At 43.7% G+C, this 14,948-nt stretch overlaps 1 protein-coding gene across 1 annotated transcript; it reads left to right on the top strand.

Moving 5' to 3' along the window:
• The first annotated feature begins 187 nt into the window (after positions 1-187).
• EXOSC10 (exosome component 10) lies at positions 188-14,914 on the top strand. The gene is made up of 25 exons (XM_069874521.1): positions 188-356; positions 1,647-1,783; positions 2,230-2,353; positions 2,855-2,959; positions 3,315-3,480; positions 4,137-4,248; positions 4,524-4,599; positions 4,743-4,853; positions 5,297-5,440; positions 5,763-5,953; positions 6,672-6,828; positions 7,458-7,606; positions 7,913-7,963; positions 8,737-8,848; positions 9,500-9,550; positions 10,085-10,166; positions 10,342-10,463; positions 10,740-10,835; positions 11,466-11,540; positions 12,027-12,114; positions 12,339-12,412; positions 12,944-13,112; positions 13,593-13,654; positions 14,129-14,208; positions 14,734-14,914. Exons 1-25 carry the CDS (start codon positions 201-203, stop codon positions 14,762-14,764), a joined length of 2,721 nt encoding a protein of 906 aa, XP_069730622.1. The 5' UTR covers positions 188-200; the 3' UTR covers positions 14,765-14,914.
• The last annotated feature ends 34 nt before the right edge of the window (positions 14,915-14,948 follow it).

Raw genomic sequence — 14,948 nt, 5'->3', positions numbered from 1 at the left:
CCCTTGTCTTCCGTGGGGGCAGAGGGCTGGGGTCTCGGCCCTTAGAGCCCCATGCGGGTCCCCCTCCCCTCCGCGCGGGGGCGCCCCAGGCAGCCCCGCCGCTCTCTCTCTCCCCACGCTCCCGCACGTCTGTTTCCCCCCCACGCACCCCGCCCTCCCGCCATCTTCTCGCGCGATCTCCCGAGCATCGCGTGGCCAAGATGGCGGCGGCCGCGGGCCCAGGGAGCGGCAGCGCGGCGGCCGAGGGCCCCGCGGGGCAAGAAGAACGCGGCGAGGCCGCGGGGCGACCCGCCGAGACGGTGACGGGCGGCGAGCCCGTGCTTCCTGGCTTCGCTGACGCCGATGCCTTCGTTAAGGTGTGTCCGCGGCGGCGAGGGGGCCTGGGAAGTGGGTAGGGAAGCAGGGTGAAAAGCGAGACGGGGGGGGGGGGTTGTGGTGGGGGCTTGCGCGCCGCGGGGCATGCTGGGAGTTGTAGTTCGGGGGGTGTGAGGGCGCAGCCCCTCAGAACAGAGCCAGCTGGAACAAGAAGCAGTTGCTATTAGGAAAGCAGAGTATTTGTGGTTTAATCTAAACAAGAGTTTAGCTTTACCTAATTTGATAGAATCATAGAATCACCAGGTTGGAAGAGACCCACTGGATCATCGAGTCCAACCATTCCTATGAAACACTAAACCCTGCCCCTCAGCACCTCATCCACCCATCCCTTAAACCCCTCCAGGGAAGGGGACTCAACCCCCTCCCTGGGCAGCCTCTGCCAGTGCCCAGTGACCCTTTCTGTGAAATTTTTTTTCCTAATGTTCAGCCTAAACCTCCCCTGGTGGAGCTTGAGGCCATTCCCTCTCATCCCCTGTCCCTTGGGAGAAGAGCCCAGCTCCCTCCTCTCCACAACCTCCTTTCAGTTAGCTGGAGAGAGCAATGAGGTCTCCCCTTCTTCTTTAAAGGATTCTATGATTTTGTGTTTGCAGTCTTTCCCTATCTCAAATGCAACATCAGGCAGCAAGCTGGGTCCAAAGTTCTAAATTAGCACAGATTTGGCTGCTGTGATATTCAAAATAACATTAAAATTATCCTTGTGATACAAGAAGTAGTTGCTATTACAAGAAGTGGAATATTTTTTATACAAACTAAAGTAAATTTCATCCAAGTAGTTGTATTTTGTGAAAGTTAGGCAGAATATTCCTCTGAGTGCTTTATCCAGATATTGTACAGATGTGTCTTCTTCTGTAATCACCTGTTTGTAGTCTTTCCCCATCTCAAATGTAAGGTCAGGCAGAGAGCTGGCCCCAAAGCTCCAAATCATCAAGAGTTTTGACTGTTACGAAGTTCATAATAATATTAATCCTTGGAAAGTAATAGAACATGCATAAGATTTCTGGGAAAATTTATTCCTGTGCATGTAAGTAGGTAATATATTCTGTCTCAGCTCTTGTACGCAATTGATGGAGATCACTCCCTTCTGTTGCCCAGGTCTGGTAAAGGATGCTGGCTTTCTACAACTCCAGAACAACTCTCAGAGAGTTTATTTGCCAGCATTTTCAGTGTCAGGGGCACCAACCACATTGTGTTTCACCCAAACTCACCACTGTCGCGAGAGGGAAGGCAACAAAATACTGAATAACTGCTAGTAACATGCTATTCTTGCACAGTATGCTCTTGGCACAGTGGTGGCTGCGACAAAGGCGTCCAATGGGCTTCCTCAGCCTGGCGATGAGTATGACTTCTACCGAAGCTTCCCTGGTTTCCGGGCGTACTGCGAGACACAGGGTGACCGACTCCTTCACTGGTAAGGATGCTTTTATGTCTCTGGGCCATTTCTGATAGCTTCTGAAGATAGCTGAAGTTAGCACCCTCCTTTGGAGACTCCAAACTTGCTGTAGATAAGATGTTTTATTTCACATACCTAATTTTAGCTGCTTGGCTGTTCAAGTAACAAGTTGAGAGAGAGCCTTTGATAATGATTTGGATAAAAAGCCGTGCAGAGAGCGGAGGCTGATATAAAATGCATTAGATTGTCTATTGAAAAAGTCACATGGTTCCTAATAAATTAATTCTCACACTTAATGCTGTATAGATGTCTCTGCTATTCACTGCTCACGTGTCGCTATCTGTAGGTACTGCATTGATTTATTGTCAGACTTTGAAGATGTAGAAAGTGATAGAGAATTGGGAGGTTTAGTGTTCAGCAAGTCTGTTTTTGAATTGCTGATAGTTCTTCTCTTCTTTTGCAAGCATGAGCAGGGTGATGCAGTACCATGGCTGCCGTAGCCACATCAAAGATCGCAGCAAAGTGACAGAGCTGGAGGATAAATTTGATATGCTGGTTGACTCCAATGACGCAATTCTTGAAAGAGTGGTAAGCAAATGATTTCTGGATGTTTTTCTTATAAACTGCACTTGCCACAAGTTCTTTCTTATTGCCAGAATAAGAATAAGAAATAATAAGAATATTGCCAGGGGTAGTGCTTACACAGTTGCATTTAGTGTTTCCTCAGTTTAGTGGGTTTCCTTTTCATTTTAACATTTCCATATGCAGGCCAGTGGTCACAGTTGTTAAGACAGATGAATTATGGTCCAAAGGGAAGGAAGGTCATGCATGGCTTGTGAGAAAACAAGAACCTCACAACCTGAGAACAGATCTGTAAATTCAGAGAGCCGCTTCTCTGAGGAAACTCTTCCTACCCCTGATGCTCAACATGCTCCTCCCACATTTGTCAGTCCCATGTTGCACAGAGTTGAGTGGAAATAACTGTGGAGGCTTCCACCTATGTGACTTTCTTTATTCAGTCTGACTAGGGTGGCAGAGTATGGTAATTGAACAAGCATTTGATTTTCACCTCTCTTTTGTGGAATTTAGGGTATTTTATTGGATGAAGCAGCAGGAGTGAACAGAAACCAGCAGCCAATCCTTCCTGCTGGGTTACAGCCCCCACAGATTATCGTTTCCAGCTGGAACCGCAAGGTGAGGCCTCTGTGCTCAGTTTGCTGTGTTACCTTAGCTTTCTTCCCCAGCTTTGGCCCTACTGATTTGCCAGGGGAGTATTTATTCAAATTTGATTCTGGATTCTTTGTGCTTTCAGCTGCCGTTTCAGTTTCACGTACACATTAGCCTTTCTCTTGCTGATTCGTATGGATTCAGGATCCTGATTCAGAGAACTTTTATTCTTAGGTGCTGGGCTCACTGCAAAAGAATGACTCACATTTGAGTTTGGGGTATAATTTTATTGCTCTGTGTATCGGGTCGGGCTGAGTAAAAGAAGTTCTGAGCATCTGTTAACTTGTGAGTTTTACCTTTGGTCTACCTTTTTTTTGAACAGGCAGGAGAAGCCCACAAGAGAACTCAGTCTGAAACTTTCCGACTGCTTCATGCCAAGAATATCTCTCGACCGCAGCTTAAATTTCAGGAAAAGATTGACAATTCCAATACTCCCTTTGTACCTAAACTTTTTATCAAGCCAAATGCTTTGAAACCTTTGCCTGAAGGTATGGGGTTTATCTTTTGTTGGGTAGCCTGTTGAGAGCATTAGACACAAATCTGTCCTTGCAGTCTAGAGGAGAACTCACTGACTGTAGGAGACATTGACCATTTAGGTGGTCAATAAGCTTCTCTTTACCACCATTGACTGCGGGGGGAGAGTTGCTCTGGCACCAGAAGCAGTCTGTGCCAGCCTAATTGGCTTTGCAGATAATTCTCTGATTAGTTAGGAGCGTCAAGTGTATGGTTAGACCTGCCTTTGCTTTGGGTGCCTTATCAAAGTCACCAGCACAGCATCCTGTCTCAGCAACTTGACATTCTGCTGCCAATGATTCATCCTCGGTCCGCAGTGACGTGGTTGTACTTTTAGTACCTGGGAATGATTGAAAGATTTGTCTGAAGATTTCTTCAATCTCTGCCCAAGCTCTTGAGCAGAACCACCTCGCATCTTGCTTCACAACAGTCTGTTAAAACCCAGCAACTGACTTGTTATTAGAGGTACAGACAGAAATCTCGCTGACAGCAAAAGCTGCAGGCCTAAATTGTTAGGATTTTTGATAGTTTATGATTTTAGTAGGGTGTTGCGGGTGGAGGGGAGAGAGTGGTAGGCTGAGAACATGTTATGTATAGGACCCAGTCCAGTTGTTCCATATTGGTTATTCAGCCCTCACTAAAAGTGGACGGGAACGAAAGGAGCGCCCTGAAGACTTGGATGTACCAGCTGCCTTGGCAGACTTCATACACCAGCAGAGGACACAGCAAAATGAACAAGACATGTAAGAAATTAAACTGACAGCAGGGTGCTTGGAATACCATTGGTGAACACGCAGTTGTATGGTCCCGTTGTGCTGATGCACGTGTGTAACAGCTCTGCATGTGTTTGTGTTCATGTCATTTGCTTTAGACCTCTGCAGCTATTTTAAATCCATGCTTAATAAGAGGCAAAATTTGTTCTCAGTAGAGAAACTGCAGTAGCTCTAAAAGTCTCTGTGCTCTGGCTTCACAAAGGTGACTGAAATTTTGTCTGTGCCTGTCTTCTCAATTTCCACAGGTTTGCTCACCCTTACCAGTATGAACTGGAGCATTTTTCTCCACCAGATGGAGTTCTTACGAAACCAGAACCCCAGGTTGGTGCCCACGTTACTTTAAACTTATTGCAAATGCAGGAAGCTTACAGCTGGTCATACTTGACAAATTTCAGAGTTGAGGGTGGAGGTCAGGAGTGGGAATAGGCAGAGAAAGGACCATGCCTAATCATTCACTCTTCCAGATGTACAGGCCCATCAAGGAAACACCCTGTCATTTTGTCACCACACTGGATCAGCTGGTAGAACTAAATGAAAAGCTTATGAACTGTAAAGAATTTGCCCTGGACTTAGAGGTAATCAAATTGCCTTTTCTGTTTGAAAGTTACATGTGTACTGCCAGTTCCTAGGAACCCATCATATTCTTCTAGTCTGTTTCATAGACCTCTCTCTCTTGCTTTTTCTACTTTCTGACATGAAAAGACAGTTCATGTCCCTGACCTATCAGATATTATTGGGAAGATTCAATTAAACTGTGTCCTTAATATAAGTTTTCCGCTGGCTGCATTATCACTGGCTGCGGACTTGATACTGAATTTTATGTGCTTTCAGTTCATTACGTGCTTTTTTTATGTCACATTAGTGACTGCAAAGAGAAAAATTTGCTCATCCAGTTATCTTTTGCTTTAAGAAGTCCTCTGTTACTTTTTCCTCCTTCATGTGGGGTGCTGTTTGTTCTGTACTATTACTTTTGCAATGGATCCTAGCTTACATCTATCTCTCTTCTGTGGTTTTGCAGCACCATTCCTACAGGAGCTTCCTGGGCTTGACATGTCTGATGCAGATTTCCACGCGAACAGAAGACTTCATTATTGATACACTGGAATTGCGCAGTGACATGAACATCCTCAACGAAACCTTCACAGACCCTGCAATTGTGAAGGTCTGCTGCCAAATTCACCAGTTCGCCACCAGAACTCCATTTTCTCCATCTTAGTTTAAGCTTTTTTGTAGTTTAAAGCACACTCTTGGCTCTGTCTTGGTCACTTGGTTCTGCTCTTACTGTATTTTGTTTACTCGCCTCATTCCTTGGTGTAAGTGGGGGGTAACTTGCCAAATACACTCATTCAGCGGTTCTGCACTTAACAGTGAAGGACAGAGAGAAAAGAGATCTGGTCCTAGACACATAAATATGAAACCACAGCACTGTCAGCCTGGAGTAGAAATGTTCTTCATATCATTCTCAATTTGTTTTGCTTTTCAAGGTCCTTCATGGTGGCGATTCAGATGTGGAATGGCTGCAAAAAGACTTTGGTCTGTACTTGGTGAACATGTTTGATACTCACCAAGCTGCTCGTCTTCTCAATTTGGGCAGGCATTCCTTGGACCACTTGCTAAAGCTGTATTGCAATGTAGATGCTGACAAGCAGTACCAACTGGCGGACTGGAGGATACGGTAAAAACTGACCCCTTAAATGGGCTGGAACTGCAAGGCAGCACTTACCCTTGTTTGTATTGTTAGAGCAGGAGCATGTTTCTAGCTGCAAGCCCCGTAGTTGTAGATAGTCTCAAAGTGAACAAGTGCAGCATTTACCATGCTTTAAGTTCTTTTATGAGTTTCATTTTCCCCTGTTTCTTCAGAAAATGAGTTCTTTTGAGAAAATCATGGAAGATTAAGTAATGAAAAGCTTCTGGAAGCTCACTTATTAAGAACAGTGCTTAACTACTGCAGACTTTAATAGAAAGTCAGTGTTTGCCCCTCTAGAGCCCTCCCAAACCATTCAGTTGCCTACACGAGGTAGAGCAGTGTGCTGCTGGAGCCTGGCGATGGAGGTGGACCCTGCACACCACAGAGATCCCAGCTCTACTTTATATAGGCTCTGCAGAGAGAGAGGGAGAGAAGAGTTACAAGAAATACTGTACTAAGCAGTTCTGCCATCTGTCTTAACTACGTGGCAATCCTGCTTTCTGGCATGCAAACAAGATGTCTTCTGAATTGGAGAATGCGCAGCATGTTACTGCTGTTGCCCAACAAGTCCTTCACTAAGGAAACAAGAATTTCTCTAGTCGTTCTTGGTGTGTTTTACATGCAGTTTGCCCTAATATGCCTTTCAAGAGAAAGATGACAGTGAGGCAACTGAAATATATTCCTCTAATTTTGGGTCTTTTTCTAGCCCTTTGCCAGAAGAAATGATTCAGTATGCCCGTGATGACACTCACTACTTGCTCTACATCTATGATAAAGTGAGGGAAGCGCTGTGGGAGAAAGGGAACGAGCAGCCCACTCAGCTGCAGGTTGTGTGGCAGCGCAGCAAGGACATCTGCCTGAAGGTAAGTCTTCACCTGTTTGTATTCTGGATCAGAGTATGGGCCTAGTAGAACAGAAAGTCCTTTGCCTAGTCTACGTCTGTTGCATAGACACTGGGTTTTTCCTCATTGTGTGTCTGAAAACGGCTGTGTAAACTCTTAAGTTGTGTGCAGTCACTTGTTTCACTGGTTAAAATCCTTGGATTGAGATGCCCTCTTGCTGTTTTTTGAATGCTGCACTCCTTGGCCTCCCAGTGCTTTCAGACGTGTCTTTCCCAAGAAAAATGTTACTTTTCCAGTTCTACTGGACATTCCTAGAAGTTCAAAGCCTCGCTGGAGTTGCATTATGAGATAATTAAATCATGTCTGTGGAAAATGCTGTCTACAAAAGTAGGCCTTGCCTAGTGTAGTAAAGCTTGAAGGTTGTATGTCTAAAGCTGCCCCTGGAGTTGGTGAGGATGGGTTTCCCCTAAAAATGGATGTTTTTCAGGAATGGGCTTCTACTGGTCGTTTAGGGTAAAAGCTCCAATACCATTGTATCTGAGCTTATTTGATCCCCTGATGTCTGTGTGAGATTCCATCTGTCTCAGTGAAGCAAGCTAGAAAGCACAAATCAGATAGTGATCATGAGTGCTTTTTTTCTTCCTGTCCAGAAATACATCAAGCCCCTCTTTACAGATGAATCCTACCTTGAGCTCTACAGGAGGCAGAAAAAACATCTCAACACACAGCAGCTGGCAGCGTTTAGGTTGCTGTTTGCATGGAGAGACAAGATGGCACGTCAAGAAGATGAGAGTACAGGGTAGGAAGTCTTTTCTTAAAGACACTGGCTTAATGCTTCATTGAGTCTCTTGGATTGTGCTCCTCACTTTCCTGCCTGAGGAGGAGCCACTTTCCCTGTTGAAATCAGTCTACGACCTTAGGCTGCTTTTAACACAGAAGTCACCTGAGCAAATTCTCGCTGGTATCTTGATCAGCCCTGCTTAATTTCTTTTTAACTGATTTAATCTTTTCAGACCTTGTAATTGGGGCAGACTTGGGCACTTTGGAGATATTTTAAAGAGTTTTTAACATTCTGTTACGTTCACACCTTCTCTTTGTGTTGTAGATATGTGCTACCAAATCATATGCTGTTGAAGATAGCAGAGGAGCTGCCCAAGTAAGTTTTGTTCACCCATGAGGAGCCTCATTTGATTTTAATAACCAGCAAGAAGTCTCCTAGTATGTATTTATTTCTGCAGTTGGTCCCTTACTTGCAGCTGCCAGTATTGCTTTTCTCTGTAGATCTTCATTTTGCAAGAGAAATAAATAGCAATACTCCTTCAGAAGTCTCCAGACTTGCAGAATGCATCTCTCTCTGATTTTATTCCACCAATAAAACACATTCTTTTGCATTGCTTTATGTTACACGCCCCTCTGAGATTTCTGCAGTATTTCAGAGCAAGGAAGGGATGATTTCCCCCACAACATTTATTTGGTAGGTTTTTTCAGTTCCTAAAGGGATTGGGCAGGAGGCAAGGGGCAGGTACCTTTAAACACCCAATTTATACAACATTTTCCTTAAACATGTGGCACTTGTCACCTAAGATCCATACCTGAGAATGACAAAAATGTATCTTTAAACACAAGTCCACTATTGGGCTCGGCTTCCGTAGATGAACATTGAACTAGGAACAAAACAAAGATGGGAACAGGCAGACCATAGAAAAGACAGGTGAGAGGAGATCTGAATTAACAGTTTCTCCTTATCTCACAAACCTGGTACAGAAAAATTTTTTGTCGCAGAGAATAAACTCTGACAGATTAATCTGCCTTGTGTTATTCTGCCACAGTCAGGACCATGGTTGTATCTAGTTGCACATCCTTTGAATGCAAATGCCTGACATAGTGGCCATAAATATAGCACACTGAATTTTTCTCATCTCTCTTCAGAGAACCCCAGGGCATCATTGCTTGCTGTAATCCTGTCCCACCACTAGTTCGCCAGCAGATTAATGAATTGCATCTTCTCATTCAGCAGGCCCGGGAGATGCCTCTTCTCAAGGTAGGAATAGCTTGTACCACACAAGAGACTCATCATTTGATTTCCGTAAGCCAAGGACTGGAGTTAAATGATGGCCTACGATGATGTGTATGCTGAAATTTGCCTTTTGAACACTGTGAATAGTGTTCTATAGTAGAGCAGAAAGATATATTGCAGCTTCTTGCCTGTCTTTTCTGCTTTGTAGTGGCTTACAAACAGCATAGTTTCCTGGAGAACTAGAGCAGTGACAGAACAGATACTGCTTAAACAGGGTGCAGTTGTCTGTCTTGTATTTCACACCATGTTTGCCTGTGTGAGGAAGGACTGGACCTTGTAAAATGTGTTGGCCATGTAAATGGATTAATAAATCTTTTACAGCTATGGTGAACCAAAAACCCCCAGACTTTGGTGTAAGAGTTAAAATATGCTGTCAGCATGTTGGTGATATACAGTCTTCCTCTAGTAAAACGAAACCATTTGTGAGCATCAGCGAGTCTTTTCTGTGTGAGGTGTTTAAACATATCTGTATAAAACACTTCAGAAGTAGAAGAAAATGTAATTTTATCAGTCTGCTGCCTTGTGATAAATGGGTTGAAAACATGGATAAGGAGGCCAATGTAGAAGAAATAGAGGAGGTGCATTTAGGTGACTTCTCTTTCTCTCCTATTCTAGTCAGAGGTTTCTTCAGTGGTCAAGAAGAGGGCACCTCTATCCAACCCTGAGGTACCGTTTACATATTTTTGTAACCTAATGTCTTAAACTCGGAGATGTAGCAAAATCCAAGCTTCTAGTAAATTGTTTATTCTCATGCATTTTACAGGTCTCTGCTTTAACTTAATGTTACTTTTCTATGCTAGACTCATAATGTTGCCAGCTGTAAATCGGCATCTTAAAACCACCATTGTAGCAGCACTTGGGGCTTTGTCAGCAGACACTCAAGCAGCTGAACAGTTTCATGGGTTTTAGTCTGTATTGATTGATCTGTAAGAAGAGAAGTTTCAGGTGCTGACTTTACCCTCATTCACATTCGTGCTTATGAAGGAAAACAGTCTCCTTTAGCCAGTGGCTGTTTGCACAGATATTTTTTGATGTCAGATGCAATGTGTGCTGGCAGGTGAGCTATATTAAGGGTAATCATTCTCTGAATATCATCCTTTTATTGGAATTTTCATTGATGTGTGCCTGCAGTATGTGAGAACATTTACAGATCTATAGAGTAGTGTATTAATGGTGTTTGTAATTCAAATTTCTCTGCAGAGGCTGGAGAACAACACCTTCTTTGGACCACATGACAGTTCCCGGATTCCTATGGATGATTTTCAGAACAACTCTGCCTTGGGTAATTTGGACTTAACCTAAAAGCTGTGCTAATAGTGACATGGGGCTCTGACGTGGGGAAAGAAGCAGCCTTGAAGAAACTTTCAATAATGAGATTTCAGTGAAATCTCATTACACAAAAGAGAAGTAAAATATACAAGTATCTGATAAAAAAATTTGTCTCCTTTTCTTTGTAGAGCCTGTCCCAATTTTCGAACATGGTTGTCTCTTCTCAGACAATGAGAGGACAATGAATATTCAGGATGTTCAGCCAGACTCAACATGTCTTGTTGCCACAGCCACTGTCAGCATATTCAACGTAAGCACCATGCTTGTGATAGTGTCAGTATTTTAAGTATTAGAAAACCTACTTAATCTGATAAAACTGTGTGGAAGTGTTGCAAGAAGCAGTAAGTTGGGACTGCATGTGGCAGAGCCAAGACAACCAAGTTAGGAGGCCAGCAAATTAACTCCATTTCTCTGGAGGGTTACTACCTTCAGTTTCAGACAGTGTCAGAAATAGCATGCCTGGAACACCAGTAGCCATAAATAAAAATTATTAATGTTAATATTTCTTCCTTCTTTTTCTATTTAGGAATGTGAGGAAGATGAAGGAAACGAGAAGGCATTAACCGCTGCACAGCAGAAAGCTCAGCGCATAATGGAGTCCTTTGAAAATCCATTTAAAATGGTAAAAGCTCCTAGATCATTTGTAGTGGGACTCAAACTACCTAGTGCAGAGGATGCTCTGAGCTGCTTTGCTGGGCATATCCGAAAGAGCTGGATACAACATCAGCTGCTGCTCTCTTACTGGAAACGAGACTGATCTCCTCGCTAAGCATGCACGCGTGAACTTGTTCTCAGAGCACATTGAAATGCCTCTTAGATCTGTCTCCTTGTACATAGTAAACAGACCTCTCACCGTGGTTTGTTTTTATCAGGTTTGAGGTTTTTTTGATTTATGTCACATTTTCATCTTAACTTGACAGCTAGAGTTTGTGAGCTGAGTTTACTCTTCTAATGAACTGGAAGAACGTTAGAATACTTATTTATAGATTGGGAGTAACAAATCACTAGGAAATACCATCAAAATAACTGTTCCTAGTGTATGATTAAGGGTTGATTTTGGGGTTTTTTGTTTGCTTTTCTTTAACGTTTCTCTTGGCCATAGCTGCAGTAACTTTTCTTTTTTCCAAGAGGTGATCTGTCTGTGGAAGGTTTCTAAAATAAGAACATTTTGATTCAGAACAGTTCAAGTAGCATGTTATCTAAATGTCGTGTGCTGTGTTTAAAACAAAATATCTTTTGTTCCTGTCTACAGTACCTGCCTGCAGAACAGAACCCCGCCTATGTCTCTCAATCTGCTAAGTTTGACCCGTCATCAAAAATTTATGAGGTAAGACTCGTGCTAAAACTTCCTGCCAAGTAATACAAAAGAAACAAATATGTAGATTATTTTGTTTTGGGAACCTCAGCAATAGAGGAATATTTTTTTCCTCCCTGGATTCTGCTTAGAAAAAAGAATACAAGTTTTGAGAAACTTGCCACATTTCTGAATCTGTTGGTCATTGTCTCTGCAACATTCATATCTTTCAAAGAACCAGGGATCGGAGATGTTCCACTCTATATTCCCCGTCTGTCAAAGCTACAAACTACTACTAAACTTTGTATCTGTCTTTGTTCTCATGGCTTGTTTATAGCTTAGAACTTGTAAAGCAGATGGTTTTACTTTACCTGGTGCAGCAGATTTTAATCTATTCTACAATCCATCTTGATCTTTTGTACCTTTAATGAGGACCAGCATGTGGTAGCAAGTGTATAAACTCCCTTTTGCCATAAAACTTCAAACAAAGTGATCCCAGGTAATTTTTTTTCGTTGCAGATCAGCAATCGATGGAAGCTGATGAGTCAGACACAAGCAAAGAAGGAGACCAAGGATGAAACAAAAAAGAAAGCAGCCCAGCAGTCAGGTGCAGCTGTTCTTCCCTTCCTCAGTGTGTTGACATGCTTTTCCCAGTGCACATAGGTTGTTTCCCACTTACAAAAAAAACTTAGGTGATGCATTTTGTGATTGATTGTTCGACAAAGATTGTGCTCTATTTAGTTGGGACTTGCTACAAGCTACTTGCTTTTTTTCTGAGCTCCTGGGTAACTTACTCCTGCTTTTTACAGTGATGCTTGTTTGTTTCCGTAGCTGCTCGGGACCAGGCACAGAAGGTGTATAAAGAGGCAGCAGAAAATATCGTGTCTGTTCGTCAGCAAGCTATGGTATGTCACTGAAGTCCCTACTTCCAGCCCTTTTTGACCTTTATGACAGTTCAGAATGAAACCCTGAGCCCTGTAGCACCTGAATGACATTCATTTGATAGTGATCTTTCCATGGTTCTGCCCTGTGCGAGCAGCAGGCGCTTACCAACTGTACTGTGCAAATCTTCACATCCCTCCACGTCTTCAGTGGGGAATGTTTTTCATGGCTGCACCTCTCTGCTCCTCATTCACCCAGGTTCCCCTAAATCCACCTGTGGGGCTGCAGCAGATCCCATCCTCTAGTATCCTGTCAAATGACAACTTGGCTTTTCATCTCAAAACTCCCTACTCTGAAAAAAATGAAAAACGGGTTTAGCCCAAAGAACCCGGTGCTTTCTCCCTGCACTGTTATTGCTACAGGCAAGAGGTGTCCCTGGGGCCTAGCTCCATCATGTAGTTCATCTTCATGCTGGTTTTTCTGCCTACACAGAGGTGTTACATTCTCCTCTCCTGAACTTGTCCTCATTTCTGTTCTGTGGGTTGCTTTCACAGCAGGAACAAGCTAATAAGAAAAGGGAGAGAGTCATAAGCGAAACAGGAACAGAGTTGCCAAAACAAGAGAAGAAACGGCCAAAAGCCTCCCAGCAATCAGAGGAGCTGGAAGCACCGAAGCAGTTTACCCCCTTTGATTACAGCAAGACCAACTTCAAAGTGTTTGCGGGTAAGATCTGGATCTCTTGCTAGAGAGCTGCAGGCTGTGGAAAATGTTGCCAGCTGAGTGCCAAGAAGGCTGTGTGCGAATGTAGGTGCCAAGGCAGTACAGACTGTTCGAATGCACCTACCTTGCGGTGGGGAAACACTGGAAGAAATTATCTGGGAGAATGTACAGTTTTGCATCCCTTTTCTGATTTGGCAGCAAAATCCTGAAACTGTTGGCCAGGGGTTTTATGGATTCGTGTTTTGCTGCTTCTGCCTGTAGAGAAAGTCATCTGTTTAACTGGACCCCAGGAACTAGGAGGCAAGTGGGATTGGACTCCTTCACAACGAGCATCTATTGAAAAGCATCCTCTGCTCTTAAGAGACTGTTACGGTTTTTAGCACATGGGAGACTGCAGCGAAACCTCATGATCGCAGGAACTCTGTGGAACGTACTGTTTTTCCTGGAAAATTTTAGTGACAGCTTTTCTCCTCTCTCCCTTAGGAAGCAGCAAACTGAAGCAGTCACCACAATTTGATCCTGCCAAGCAAGCTTATGCAGGCAAGGTATGGGCATGTCGGGAAAGAAGGGATGGAAACCTTGGTGATAGCATGAACCCATCTGGGGACCCGCCAAGGAAGGCAGATGCCTTTTTCTGGGTCTGCAGAACATTCCCTAACAGCACTTGGTACTGTGGTGCAGCTTCCAGTCATGAGCTTGTACTTGGTATTACAGCCTCTTCCCATTCTGAAGGAGATTTTTTGGGGGGCCCCTCAGACTCTTGTTTCTCACCCCTTCATGCGTTGTTCACACAACCCATGGCAGGTGGTGGAATGGGATGAGCCGCAAGGTCCCTTCCAACCCAAACCATTCTGTGATTCTGTGGTATACCCGTAAAGGAGTCCTAAAGCATGAAGCTTTCAGTGGAAAGGAGCAATGTCTTTGAAGCTCGGGGACCTGAGGGCATATGAATCCCATGGAATACGCTGTGTTTGGCGAGTGCCTCACTGGTGGTGTTTTCTTTTTCTTTTTCTGTGCAGAAACAGAAATTCGCTGGAGCTAACAAACTTCAACAGTCTGGAAACCGAAGCATGACCTACCTGGCTGGGAAAGGCGATAGGTGTGTTGTCAGCCTGCACTCATGATGGAGCGGAGTTTTTTCACACCTGTGCCCTGGAGCTATGGGCAAAGCATAGCTATTGTCCTCACTGCTGTGGGAGCTTGCCTAACACCTACTTCATTTCACAGCTTGACATCAGTATAAAGGGAAAAAAAGAGAAAAGAAAAAGCTTAGTCAGGATTAATGCAATCAAAGACAGTTCTGGGTGGAAGGTTTGAAATGCTGAGGTAAAAGCTTGTGTTAATAGATGTGGGAGTTTTCTTTGGCCACAGTGATAAGAGGTGGGGAGAACATTTGCCTGGCTTGGGAGGGAGCTAAATAACAGTGCTGCCAAAAGGGAACGTTCTCATGCTTAGGAGGCTTGATCCTAGTGTATTATTTAGTCATAAAAGGGCAGCATTGGAGAGAGAAAGGTTCTGTCTGCATGACCCGTTCTCAATAGAATCATTGAAACCTGTTGTAGGTTTTCAGTCTTAAGTGAATTCAGAGCAAGAGTTAAAGTCTTTCTGTAACTGTGTTTTGCAGGGGCTCCAAGCACCACTGGCCAAAGAGATAGTCCTTGGTACCGGACCTGCGGGAGCTGCTGCTGAACAAAAGGGTCACAAGTGTTGTCAAGTGCCGGTCATTGAGCAGTTTTTATACAGAATTCTTTTTAAAGACATTAAATCCTTTTTTTTTTTTTTCCCCAAAAGGAAAAACATCTTAATTTATGTCATTTTTATTATATTCACATTGGATTT

The sequence above is a fragment of the Phaenicophaeus curvirostris genome, chromosome 22, assembly GCF_032191515.1.
Source record: "Phaenicophaeus curvirostris isolate KB17595 chromosome 22, BPBGC_Pcur_1.0, whole genome shotgun sequence".
Lineage (NCBI taxonomy): Eukaryota > Metazoa > Chordata > Aves > Cuculiformes > Cuculidae > Phaenicophaeus > Phaenicophaeus curvirostris.
Note: the sequence above shows the minus strand (reverse complement) of the source record. Positions and strands in the feature narration are given on the sequence as shown.

Coding starts and splice junctions, on each gene's coding strand:
- EXOSC10 (XM_069874521.1), top strand. CDS start 201: ATGGCGGCGGCCGCGGGCCCAGGGAGCGGCAGCGCGGCGGCCGAGGGC. Junction 11,541..12,026: donor CGTCATCAAAAATTTATGAG/GTAAGACTCGTG, acceptor TTTTCGTTGCAG/ATCAGCAATCGATGGAAGCT. Junction 14,209..14,733: donor CTGGCTGGGAAAGGCGATAG/GTGTGTTGTCAG, acceptor TGTGTTTTGCAG/GGGCTCCAAGCACCACTGGC.